The sequence below is a fragment of the Onychostruthus taczanowskii genome, unplaced genomic scaffold (assembly GCF_017590055.1).
Source record: "Onychostruthus taczanowskii isolate IOZ18803 unplaced genomic scaffold, ASM1759005v1 scaffold4, whole genome shotgun sequence".
In the NCBI taxonomy this organism is placed as follows: Eukaryota; Metazoa; Chordata; class Aves; order Passeriformes; family Passeridae; genus Onychostruthus; species Onychostruthus taczanowskii.
Genome location: NW_024501459.1, coordinates 21159980 through 21173185, shown reverse-complemented (window position 1 = coordinate 21173185; position 13206 = coordinate 21159980). Strand labels below are relative to the sequence as shown.

Genomic DNA, 13206 nt, shown 5'->3' with positions numbered 1-13206 from the left:
GGTAAATATTATACCTAATATAACTGGTTTACATAGCATTTGCACTTACAGACAGATGCATGTGTGGAACAATGCATGCACCCTTGGGCAAGAGGACAAAGTCTGAATCGCAAAAATACCAAGTAAAATATGAGCAAAATACACCAATAAAACAAGACCACTGCAAATACCACACAATTTCAGCTTTAATTAATGATTAAATAATGACACTTAAGGAGTCCTTACAAGAGAATCTGTGCTCAAAACCTGCTACTAGATTGTACTGCCATTGCTCAGTAGAGAAAATAATAATGGCAAGGTAAATTATAAAGGCAAAAAAAACAGAATGCTATGAGAGCTCAGGAACAGAGCACGACAACAGTGCAGCTGTACCATTCCCTTTGCAGCTTCACTCAAGAGCTAATCAGTAGCTACTCCTGGGTGCCACCTTGAATGGTGTTCCTTTGATCAGTCTGTAATACTACAGAAGTACATTAAAATTAAATCCATCCAAGGCTATTCTGGTCTTCATTTTCCACATATCACACGTAGCAAAAACAGTTGGGTAAAAAGGCTTTTTAATCTTTAGGGGCTCGTGACCTTCATTATGAGCATTCTCAATTCTGGCATTATGGTCTTAAATTATAAATAATCAGTCATTGTTTATTATCAAGTCTGCTATGTTATTGTTTATTGTCAAGTCTGCTACGTTAATCATTGAATGTCTGTCTCATCCTCAACTTAAGGAGATTTTCTTGAAGCTATTCTCCCCTTTTCACTCAATTAAAAACTACTATAATTGCTTTGAGTTTTACTGAATTAATTCCTTTCAGGAACAGCATTTACATACTCACTGTTATAGTCAACATATGGTATTGTGGTATCACAGTCATATGCGGACTGGGTATATAAAGCCAGCTTTGGAATTTGTGTTTCTTGACCTTATCATGTGATTCATATAAAACTTGGCACATATGAACCCTTATGTGATTTCAAAGAACCTACTGAAACCAATTGATCATGACTTTAGATCTATATGGAAAAGATCAAAAGTTAGCACATTCTTTTGTTTTTATTTGATCAATTTTCAGGCAATGACTTTACAGCAGTATTTGTACTGTATGGCATATACATTACAGTCTTTTCTTCCTTCTATTCCTGCTACACATTTATGAAGTCAGCTCTCAAGAGTTATTTAAGAGCTGTCACTGCATACAACAGATTTGTATATTCTCCACGAGAATTTCCACATTTTTATGATTCTTAACCCTTTTCTTTTAATTACAATAACCAGTGTGGCACGCTCCCTTTTCTGTAGTAACTGTTTTAAGGAATATCTTGTTGTGTCTGGAATTTTTCTAGTATACTGAAAATACTACTACTATTACTACTGTTACTCATCATCATCATCCTCTTTACCACCAAGGTACACATTTCTTCCAAAACACAGATTTGTAGCTGTTCTGAACAAGGATCTCGGAGTTGGATCTATAAAATTGTATCTTATTTTGTGCTGGTAGACATCATCAACAGCTAACATTTTAAGGTTTTTCAGAATATATAGTGTAAAGCATTGTAAAAATGACTGAATGTTGCTCAGTGAACATCACTGAATTGATTAAATTAATCTCTAAATTACTGTTCCTCTCTAAGTATTAATATAAACATTTAGGTGTACCAATATGGTACAAAACACTGCACCATGCCATTATTTTGTCTCATTTCTGGAAGATATCATCACATACTATATATAGCAACCTATATTCTCTACCAGCTTTTCAGAAAAAACACTACATTTAGCTAAACACTTCTTCTGTAAAATATACTTACAGGTAGTCTTATTATCCTAAGATGCATTTATGTTATTAAATACCTAATAATTATTTCAAAGTTTCTGCTCTTTCAAGCAGAAAACATCCCTGATGAAAAGAACTTACACAGCAGAAAATCCCTGTGTGACATATTTCATTAACTACACAAACTGCCCTCAGGCTACTTGGAACCTGCAGCACTTAAGCACAGAAGCAAAAAATAAAGCAACCACAGGACTCTGAGGAGATTTTTTTGCTCTGTCATGTGTCCAAGGAGCGCAGCACTGTCATCACCTGGGGCACTGCAGGACTGGGATATGTGAATAATAAGTACTCCAAAATTTACATATTAGGAACACAACATGAAGAAACCTCAATGCACAAGTCCAACAAAATTTTTTACTTTCAACCCAGCTGGTCTTACTGAGTTCAAGCATTTTTTAAGTTCAAGTGAAACTGAGCTAATTTTGGAAGCAGGAGTACTGCACTGACAATTTTACATCAGACGCAATAATATCAAAGGGCCATGCAAAGAGCCAGCTTGAGTGCTTCCAAGCCTATGGCACAGAGTTAATTTGGAACTTGGGCAACAGACTTGGCTGTCCAGCCAAATCTGCCAGTTTTCAGCTTTCATGTAATGATAAGAAAGCTGAAATCCAGAGGTTTAAAAATTGACTATGCTTGTGTATATCAAAAACTTGAGGGGAGTTCCAAATAAAACATATGAGGGTAAGAAAAATATGTATCTCAAGGGCCAAACAACCAAAAGATATGTATCCTTATTAAAATATCTTCTAAGGTAGAAAACAGCACATGCATTTTCATAGGATCAAAAATCAGGAAAGGAATAAAGCAATATCAGCCGATCAATCCCTATGCCAGAATCACAGGAAACAGAGAAGCAACTGCTTGAAAAAAGGAATTTTAGAATGAAAAGTGAGGAATTTGTGATGAGAAGAGCTATTAGAAAAAGGACTCTTGTCTCTCAAGGAAATGATGGAGGCATTCAGAATGTTTAAAAATACACTTGACAGAACACTATAAAATATACAATTGGGAACAATTATGCATCAGCAGGGAACTAGTTCTGAATAATGTATTATAATAGGTCATTTCCATTTCCATTTTCTATGATTCTCCCAAAAATCAACACTTAAAGTTGCAGTTATTTGTATAAAGAAAATGCTGGAGAAAACCCAGGGGATGCATGTATAAGTAAAAGGAGAGGCTAGAATTACTCCACAGCAAGCCAAAGATAGAGAAAAGAAAGGATTGAGAAGCGAGGAGCAGCAAAGATGGCCAGAAATTTTATCCTCTGCACCATGTGAAAAATTTGTCTGTGGCAGCAAAAGAAGAATAGTGAGACAACTATCACAGATCAACACAACTTTAAATTACAAGACCGTAACTTAAAATCTGTAAGACTGAGAAGGTGAAACCTACAACAGATCCACATTTCTTCCTCCTCCCCTCTAAAATAAAAACTAAAAAAAACCCCAAAACTCTATTTTTGAATTTAACCAAACATTCAAAGCCACTTTTAGCCCTGCTGAGAGCCAGACCTCAGCTCCAAAATTCAGTTTATGCAATATCTTCCTAAACTTCTTTTCAATTTGCAAGCTTCTGATTTCACTGCTATCCCCTTGGTCCTCTGTGAACAGCAGACAGCAAACCCCAAACTTCTGAAGAGAACAGGGAGTGAGGGGAAAGGACACCAGGAAGGCAGGAGAAATTTTGCATCTTGAAGATTTTCTGTCGCCCTGATTTTGTAAGACTTTGTTAAGCCTTCTGATGTCTACATTCTTTCAACAAACTTTCTCACACAGAGTTCTGTAAAAAACCTATGTTTTGCATTCTTTCATAGAGGTGGAGAGAATTGATGGACCCTTGGTCTGTCCAGTGGCATTGGAGAGGTGGCACTATCACCCTCCAATCACTATCACCTTTGGAAAACTATAAATGTTGGAGTCAGAAAATAAAGTTCTTCTTTTTTGTTCCCCTCGAGAGCAGCAGTGTCTGTGCCATCATTTCGTGCCTTATCACAAGAATTTTCATTCTCCAAAAAGTGTCCTTTGTTCCTCTCTGTAGCTGACGGGCCAGGCCAGCTAAGGGAGCACAGGGGCCATCTGGGAGGTTTTAATGGGGGAGCTCAGGGACCAGAGCCCCGTGAGCCCCAGGCAGGGGACAGGGCCACGGAGCGCGTGTGAGGGACGGCGGCGCGGCCTGCTCGGCGGGAACGCCAGCCAGCCCAAGCGAGCACTGCAATGTGCTTTCCTCTCAATGGATGAATCATATTTTGGTCTGCAGTCAATTTTAAAAGCCAGTATGATGCTGCAATCATCTCTGCATTTGAAACTCTGAAGTGGAACGTTTGGTCTTGTTTTCAAAACAGTTTCCAGTGGAATTTAAAGAACACAAGTGGAAAAACATTTCTGCGAGCATACTCACAAGTGCTGTGTCAGGAAGCTCAAAAACGAGCACTTACAGTAACCTGAGGAATGCGCGCGCCCAGGCCAATCTGGCTTTATGGGTGGGGCTGCACCACTCCCCCCTCATGCACAACTGCAGATGTACTGGACAATAAATATACCCAGAGGGGAACAGGTGACACTCCAGCAGAACTCCCTCAATGCCATGCTAGGAAACAGCCTTAAATCCTCTCTGTGCCATGTAGGAAGCACAGGCTGACAGAGAGGCAGTGAATCAGGCTGTGTGCCAGAGCCAGCCTGCGCCGCTTTTCACGCAAAAGCCTGCAAAAGGCTTTCCATTAGATCAGAGGTTACATGTGGTCTTAGCTACTGCATCTGCTCTTCATGGACCCCCTGCCATCAAAGGCGTGGGTGTCAAATAAAATAAAATAAAATAAAAATCAAGAATAATTCTGGATGGCCTCACAATGACTGTTTCTTGCAAATGAGTGGTTGGCGGAAGTTGAAGAAATTCCATGGATAACAGATATTTACTGAGAAATTTCTCTCCCTTGAAACAACCAAGCGCCACAACCTCCTCTTTGAAAGTAAACAAACAAACAAATAGAAAAAAGATTTTTCAAGAATGCCCAGAGCACAGTGGTCAGGAAATGAGGCAATTTTGTATCTGGATTACATTACCTGAAACAAAGCAAATAAAGACTTAAAAAAATATTTATAAAAGCAGTTTATGAGATTACATTAAAAACAATTGCACCCACTTTTATTTAAGTAAAAATGGCCAAAACTCTGTTGGCAAAAACCTAACAGTTAGCAGATGCCTTTTTGTTAAATATAGGACGAGCATTTAATAAAAAAGAGTCATTTTACAGTATCTTTCAGTCTATTTTTACAGAATCTCACAAGTAAACTCAAGGAGCAACTAGTCTTTTTAGTGCTACTTATTAAGGAGTTAAAATTTATTTCATTAACTTATTTACTTTGATTTTACGTTTCTGTACCTTGCAGTAGCATAATTGCAATCAAGCTGTGCAATTACAAAACACAAATGAAGCAGTTTGGCACAACCTTAATAAAACTGAGTTAACATTTCAACCTAGTAAGTCTCCTCCTCCTGCAAATTGACTTTCCAGTGGAAGTGGTTGTAAAGAAGAGTGAGGAAGCACAACCATTGGGTCTTTAGCTCCCAGGCAGGCAAATGATCCCACATACAGAGACTGGTCCGATGCAAATGTGCTGCTATTGACTGATAATAAATAAACTAAGAATACTGAAATTTTAAATAGCCTATTTCCTACTATTTAATTATTAAGTTCTTATTTCTTTCATGCTTCAGAAATTAAGCTAGAAATAAAGAACACAGTTAGTGTCGGAGGAGCCAAGTTCTTTGGATGAAATTTGGTGTTTCCGCCACTGTACAATGCTCTGTCTCACAAAGGGAGTGATAGTTTAATGTGCAAGATTGTGAATTTTATGCTCTATTCAAAACTAACAACAAAACCCTTGTCCCAAATAAAATACATATGGCTTCATAGCAGTACAAAATCTTCATTTCTACATAATGTTCAAAGCAGTAAACCATCATGAAGCAGTAACCCTTAATTCTGTCATCAAATCAGGACTAACTACTATTCTCTTTTATTCAAAGGTTCATAATAGACTGTCATCAAATTACCTATTAGAAGCATTTCTAAAGTCTAGAAAATCTTTGTTGACTTACAGCTAAACAACACATTTCATAGAAGTACACCATTGGGATATGACGGCTGAAAAGCACAACAAGATCCAGACTATCACCAGGTTTTCCTTTAGGGTGAAGTTTTTTTGTGGAAATTATGTCAACCAAAAAATAAGACCTTGCTAATTTCTCAAATGAATTCTGCATTTGCTTCTGCTTTGCAAAAATTTGAGGCTTGTTTCAGAACTGTAAATTTTTTCTTTTATAAAAGCTGTAAGAAACAGCACAATATTTCACAAGACCTAAATCTATGGCTGTTGAATGAACAGTATCCAGGTCTTCAGAATTTCACACCAAAATTGATAGAAACAATTTATAAAACATTCCTAAAATACTCTTATGCAGTGTATATGCTGTAGAATGCATAGAATACATAGAATGACTTTAAATGGTGGAGATTTTATTTGCATGTTTTGAATGTAATGTAAATATTTCATATATAGCTTAACTAGGTAAGTTTAACCATATTAGTTTAAGTAATGAGAAAACACCCCCACAGATTTACCAAAAAACTTCATAACAATGTAATTTTACTTTTGCTCAGACAAGTCTCAATTTTTAGGCTGTGATCAAAATTTACAATGTTATAGACCTGAAGTTTTGAGCTGCTGCTGTGCTGTTGCTTATCTCCATCACAGGATGGGAAGCACACAATATTTTCACTAGGTCTGTGATGTGGTTGGTTGTTTTTTTGTTTTGTTTTCAAGGGGGAATATGCTCCCTCAGTTCTTATAATCAGTTAAAATATATTTTTTTAAATTTAGCTTATGTTCTCTTCCCCATTGTATGTTAGATAATAGAGTTAGTTGCACGCATATGTATACATACAAGAGCAGTCTTCTAGAGAGGCTAACACTCTAGAGGAAATACGGTTTAGCAACATTCACTGCAATTTAAACATCATTTATGCCTTTTTCTCACTCTCTGGTCCTTGATACACAGAGAAATATAGGAATACAGTCCATGTGTATTGTACAGAAGGAGAGAAACTAACTTGGTTCTTTCAAACAAACTTTATATTCTTCTTCATGTGGTCAATAAATGTCTTTCAGACAAAACTGTCAGCAAATAGTCACAATGTCATGAAAAGCTGGTGTGATCGATGAAATCAACCACAGCAGCAAAAAAAAAATGCCACAAAGAGCTCCTTATTCTGTATTATATGATATGCAATATATAGAGTGTGTGTAATATGTACACACATAGACACACACACATATATATAACAGATACAGTTCATGGCTATTTTCCCTCTAAGATATGTTAGAAATGAAAAATAGAAATTTCCCAAACTAACATGTTCCTATAGTGGTATGACAACTTTAATGCTAAATGATGTGATTACCAGCATAGCAGGTCTGTCTTCCTAAAGAGAAGGCAATAAAAACTCTATACTACCTCCTTTGCTGAGTGAATTAGTGTGTAACTGGAAGTGTGCCTTAATTTTATTAACTTATTAATACATTTAGAATGGTATTTTTAAGTACTAGCACTTTGGCACCCACCTCTCAAACTCTTTTAAGAAGAGCACTACTGCTTTGGCAGCAAGCACAGGATTCTGTGTGATACACAAGGAAGGTACTCATTTATTTCCCACAAAGGCAGCAGCATGAGACCAGGACTGCTGCCTTCACATAATATCTTGAGTCCTACTTTCACATTTACATTTGCCTGATATGGAAACGTAAAGCCAAAGAAAAGAGTAAGACCTGTGTATGGCTAATCTTTGGTATCCCAATGAGCAACCCATGGTGACTGAGGAGCTCTCAGGCTGTGTTCCTACTATCTTTATTATTTAGACTTCTTGCTATGCTTCTGTGCCCTCTGATGCACTTTCAACTTATAAGAAGATTTTATTACAGCTTGTGTTTTGTAAAACTGCTGCCATAGACATGAAGTTGGTGAAAGACTTCAGGAATTAATTGTAGAAGCAGAATGGACAGAACCTTGCCCAGTTCATTGGTGGTGGCAGCTTGTACCAAGGACATGCTTGAATGCCTCAGATATGAGAAATGAAAAAGTCCTATTGCATCTTTCCAAAGTACTAACTTAATGAAGATGTGATCTTAGACCTACTCCAAGCTTCCTTCAAGCTCTGCTTTGTGAATTTCCTTCACATTAATTGCTGCAATGACATTTTATGCAGTTCGTAAGAAATACACATGAGAATCTGGAGTAATCAAATTCATGACACAAATGTGTTTTGTTCAAGGCAGGATAGAACAGGAACAGCAGAGAAAGACAAAACCAGAAGGATTAATAAAACGTAGCAGAGAACAAATCTCCCTGTTTTAAGTATCTTTTCTTCCACTGCCTAATCTTTCTCAGGGTTTAATCCCTCTTAAAAGTTCCACTACAATTCAGATTTCTGAGAACAGTTAAGATTGCATTTTTAGTCTTTTTCATAAGCACATTATTTTAATCTAATTTTCAAAAGATACAATCTTATTCAGCAAAGACTTGGTAAATTTCTGCACAGAAAAGTATACTACTTTTCACAACTGCAGTGCTGGGAATACTATCAAGGAAAAACTAGCAATACCTACAGCTGTCATTCAGAAAACAATTTGAAACCCCATATCACTCTGGCTGTATGTTCACCTGGAACTCTGCATACTCATTTACATATTTTGGAGTAACACTCCATAACCATATATCTCATGAAATCAGTATAACCTGTACTGACTGCTAGACAAATGAATTGCAATCATTTGATTTCTCTCTTCAGCAGTACAGATAAGGCAGAAAGAGAATATTTCAGAATATTTTCTACTGAAGAGCTATTTTGACATCTCTCATTATGAACTCTGCATATGGAATCTTAAAAAATGCATTTTTTAAGAGATGGAATTTGCTGCAAAACCCTATTGCTCAACTGAATGAAAACTTAAAATACATGACATCACTTGATGCTGTTCGAAAGATCACTTAATTTTTTTTACAGCTTATGTCCAAAACACCACTGTAGAATCACTGTAGATGATTCTACACCGTTTATCTTTACATTTTATTGGTTGGTTGGTATAGGAAAGTATTATGACATTCAGTCATAAAAAATGCTCTTTATGTAATTACCTTAGCCTAGAACCTTTACTTCCTTAGAAAACTTTGAGAAGTTACAGCAATGCAACAATCCCTGCCACAACCTGGTAATGAGAAAGCAATACTAAGAAACAGGAAGAACTGGTTGCTAAAAGGCTAGATCTTAATTAATTTCAAACATTTTACACACTTAACTTGATTCAGCTGTGAGGTATAATCCTAAAAATATGTATATTTCGCGACTGATATTTAAAGATGTCCTGAAGTTCTCTCAGCTGTTCTCCACCACCCTCTGTAACTTTTGAGACATGCAATCATTTTTATGGTTATAACCAGGACTGGATGCTAAATGCTCTTACCTGTACACTTGTAGTCTGAGGCCACTCCTTTAAGGCCAGCATCGAACACTGATATTTCCACTTTTTGCTTTCTGTGGTGGCAGCTGAGGAGCACAGAGGGCTGTGATAGAACCAGGTAGAGAAATGGCTGGAGCTCTATATCCCCCGCTCCCCGGCGCCCAGGCTGCCGTACAATAGTTATGCCCAGGGCTTGTCGAGCAGAGGACCTTGTGGAAGCGTGCAGGCTTTCCAGTGACAGAAGACCAGGTTTTCTGCCAGCAGACAGGGGAGGGTTACTGTTCAAAAGATCATCTGCTGTGACAGAAGAGATGCATGGCTGACTGGGCTTCTTGGTATCATGGCTGCTGCCCGAGACTGTTTCTGGAAGGTTCAAGGAGCTTTTACTCATCTTCTCACCATCTTTCTGATCTTGCACTGATTTTGATTTAGGTGAGGCAGTGCACGAGTACGTCATCAATGAGATTCGACTTGCTGTAACAAAAATGTCAAAGGGAATGAAGTTGAGATTCTTCACGATGGAAGACTGGCGGGAAGGACGGGCAATGCGGTGCTGGCTGGTGCCACTGTGCTGCTCGATCTGAATGATCCTGATCTTAACACTGTCGCTGCCAATCCCGCTGTCCTGTGCCCCGCTATAACGGGAAGAAGTCTCAACTGTTCCTCCATCAGCCACATCCATCTTCTTCTGCTCTTGCTTGGAAACCTGCAAAGGAAAATGTTATATTAACTTCTGATATCCATATTCCAGCTATTTCCACTTCAGTCACAGCAAAAAATGACTACATAAACATGATGTCAAAAGAGAGAGTTATAAAAAAAAATCTGCCAAGTTAACTTTAACACAGTAATCACTCATGAAAACACAGCAGGTGTCTGTTCCAATGAAATGATGACTCACAATAGCTGAAGAGCCAAAAAAAAAGTAAAAGAGAAAAAAAAAAGAAATAAAGCAGTAAGGATTTCTAGGCTTAGAAAACGTTTTAAAAAATTAAACTCTTCATTTAAAAAACTCTAAAGAATTTATAAGACATTTATAGATCAATATAAACCCATATATCTATGAAATAATGTAAATAAAAGCCTAGTTACAATTGTTTTCCAATTTTGAGCACTGATGCTCAAAAAGTCACCTTTGTCACTAAAATTTTGTACTGTAATTAGATGAAATAGAACAAAATAATAATCCACTACACAATCATAAAAAGACTAAATGGAAATTATAAACTGAAATGTATTGAAAAATATATTGCAGAAACATATTTTTCTTAAGAGTCATGGAGGGCAGCTGCCTTATATAAAACACCAAAGTTAAAGGAAACATCAAAACTATCTAAAGACTATCTCGGTGAGGGGAATGTGTTCTTAGCTTACCAAGGCTATAGAGGGTATTGGCTGTGACATTCATACAGTTTCACATAAGAAATCATTGCATATAGAAAGAAATATTTCAAAAAGAAAACATACACCACTGACAAACAAAAATAGTGCACGACTGAAATAAAAAGTTGCAAGGTTGTGTCCAGAGACCTTATTGTCCCAGCTCAAGACACAGAGATATCCCAAGACAAAGAAGTATTTCAGTAAAAACCACTTTCAATACTGCTCATGAAACAAGTAGAAATCCTATCAAAAGCTTGAAGACAAGGTGGGGAGCATATACTAAAATATGTGGCAAAAAAACCAACCTGAAAAAATTCAATAATAATAGAAATACAACTAATTCCTCAGATTCATATGAAGGTTAGAGTTATTCATTCACCCTGTATAGCTTCCACAGCATAACTAACACTTCCATCTGTGCTGCTGCAGTAGAGTTTCTGCTGTTCTCCATACAGGAGCGAACATAAGAAATGCCCAACTCGGTTGGATTCCTAACCCGTCTAGCCCAGTACACTGTTCTCAACAGCACCAGGAGGAAACTCTGCTAAGAAATACCAGAAACTCTGTCCACTTCCTGCAATCTGCTCCTCTCCTCCTCCCCAGGCATCTACAGCTGCTGCACGTAGGATGCCAGGGGTACATGTTTGCGTGGTTGTTTTAGTAACCATTTCTCGGCTTCTTGTCCATGAATTAATTCACTTTCTTTCTGAACACACTGACAGTGTCTGTTCTCCACAACCTTCAGGGGCAACAAGTCCCAATTAAAAAAAAAAAATAAGTTTTAAACCATCTTCTCTGAGTAACATTGCTTTCCCCCAATCTTTTGTAGCATATTAATTGTTCAGGCCCATATTCAGCTTTATTAGTGTTGCTATGACTTTGCAAACTATGATCACAGCCCCCTTCAGCCTTCTCCTCTTAAGACATGGAAATCCCTGCCTTTTTAGTCTCTTCTCACAAAAGTGCTCCAGCATCTTCAATCTTTTTAGTCTCCCTTTTCTACTTCTATAACTTCACTATGGCCTTTTTGAGTACTCTATCAAGCACCCAAGAAGTGGAACCACTACAGTTCTCTACAAAAGTGAAATGCTCCTTCTGTCTTATTCTCCATCTCCATCCCGATGTCCAGTATTTTGCTAGGGCTTTTTTGGCAGACGTTGCACATTGACTCAATGATTTAATTTGTTCATTGCAGGACCTATTTCAATAATGTCTTCTTATCTTGTTCACCCAAATGAATCTTCAAAAAGTGAAATATGAACTAGGGCAAACAGTACCTTAACTTCCTTTTCAAAAGAAAATAATGAATTAAAAATAAGTAATTTATCAGCAACTTAACTATAGGAATGAAGGGCAGTGAATTTCTCAGTTTCTTCAAATGTCTGTGGTCTTTATGCAGTAATGTATTAGCTTCTATATGTACTGCAGAAATTGGGTTATGAGGGAGGTAAAGAAAAGCAGGCTTTTTAAACCTTCCTTTATATTGCGCTTTATGGAACAAAGGGAGCAATCCCCTCTCCTTTTCTTTAAAGGAATGAACATACTAGAAGAAGTATTACAGAGGAAATCCTAAAACAGAACCATTAACTAGCTGAGATTTTCTTTGAAAAGGTTTTTGCCAGCTCTGGTTACAATCTTTTCAGATTCACTCATGTACATATTTTTCAAATAACCAATAAAATTCTTTGCGGCTGTTTTCTATGGCAGACTCATATCACTGACTTGTAAATGTGATATCACTTTTAATGCTGCCTCTGTAAAAATAACTGGAGACCATTTTAATGAATCACTACATCGTGAGCCAAGAAATCCTCATTCCTCCTGATATCCTAGCAAAGTTAGGCTATTTACACCTCAGCCTCTCTGCCTGGTAAACTATAAAGTGTTTCACCCATATCCTGCACTGATAGCACTTCCAAAATTGGTACAGATGGTTTCATTGCTCAAGTATTGATGGCAAGCAGAAATAAAGGATGGAGCTGTGAAAAAAATCTTGCCATATCATTTCATGGAAATGCTGCCTGTAATTAAGTTGAGGGCACATGCTGCTAAACCCAGAAATTTTTAATTGCTACATAGACATCAGTTAAGTCTGATGAAAAATGTTTTTAGAAAGTATGATTCAGTGGTGAATGACACTCTTATGGTCACTAAACAATATTCTCTTGTTCTGCTCTATGCAGCAGAAATTTCTGCAGCTACCTGACATTTAGGTTATGCATGACTTGGCCAGAGGAAATGAAAACACAGCATCATCCACTAAATGACAACCTTCCAGGGAGAAAAGCATCACATGTATATGACAAAGAGGAGGAAGAAATCACAGTACTTCTGGTTTCTGAATGGATCCTCTCTTCTCACACCTAAAGAGATTTGAGTTGAAGCCTAGTTCTTTCCCTCTTTTATCATTAAGCATTCATTAAATGTTCTGGTCTATGCAAAACACCTTTAGGAAGGTAAGAAAGTAG

At 37.3% G+C, this 13206-nt stretch overlaps 1 protein-coding gene across 7 annotated transcripts in view; it reads right to left on the bottom strand.

The window, feature by feature from the left end:
* VPS13B (vacuolar protein sorting 13 homolog B) overlaps positions 1 to 13206 on the bottom strand; it is a 429942-nt gene that overhangs the window by 107311 nt on the left and 309425 nt on the right. For all 7 annotated transcript variants that reach the window (XM_041413097.1, XM_041413101.1, XM_041413100.1 and 4 more), the window contains one exon: positions 9359 to 10061. In XM_041413097.1, the coding sequence (XP_041269031.1) occupies positions 9359 to 10061 (703 nt within the window). The remainder of the gene's footprint in view (positions 1 to 9358; positions 10062 to 13206) is intronic.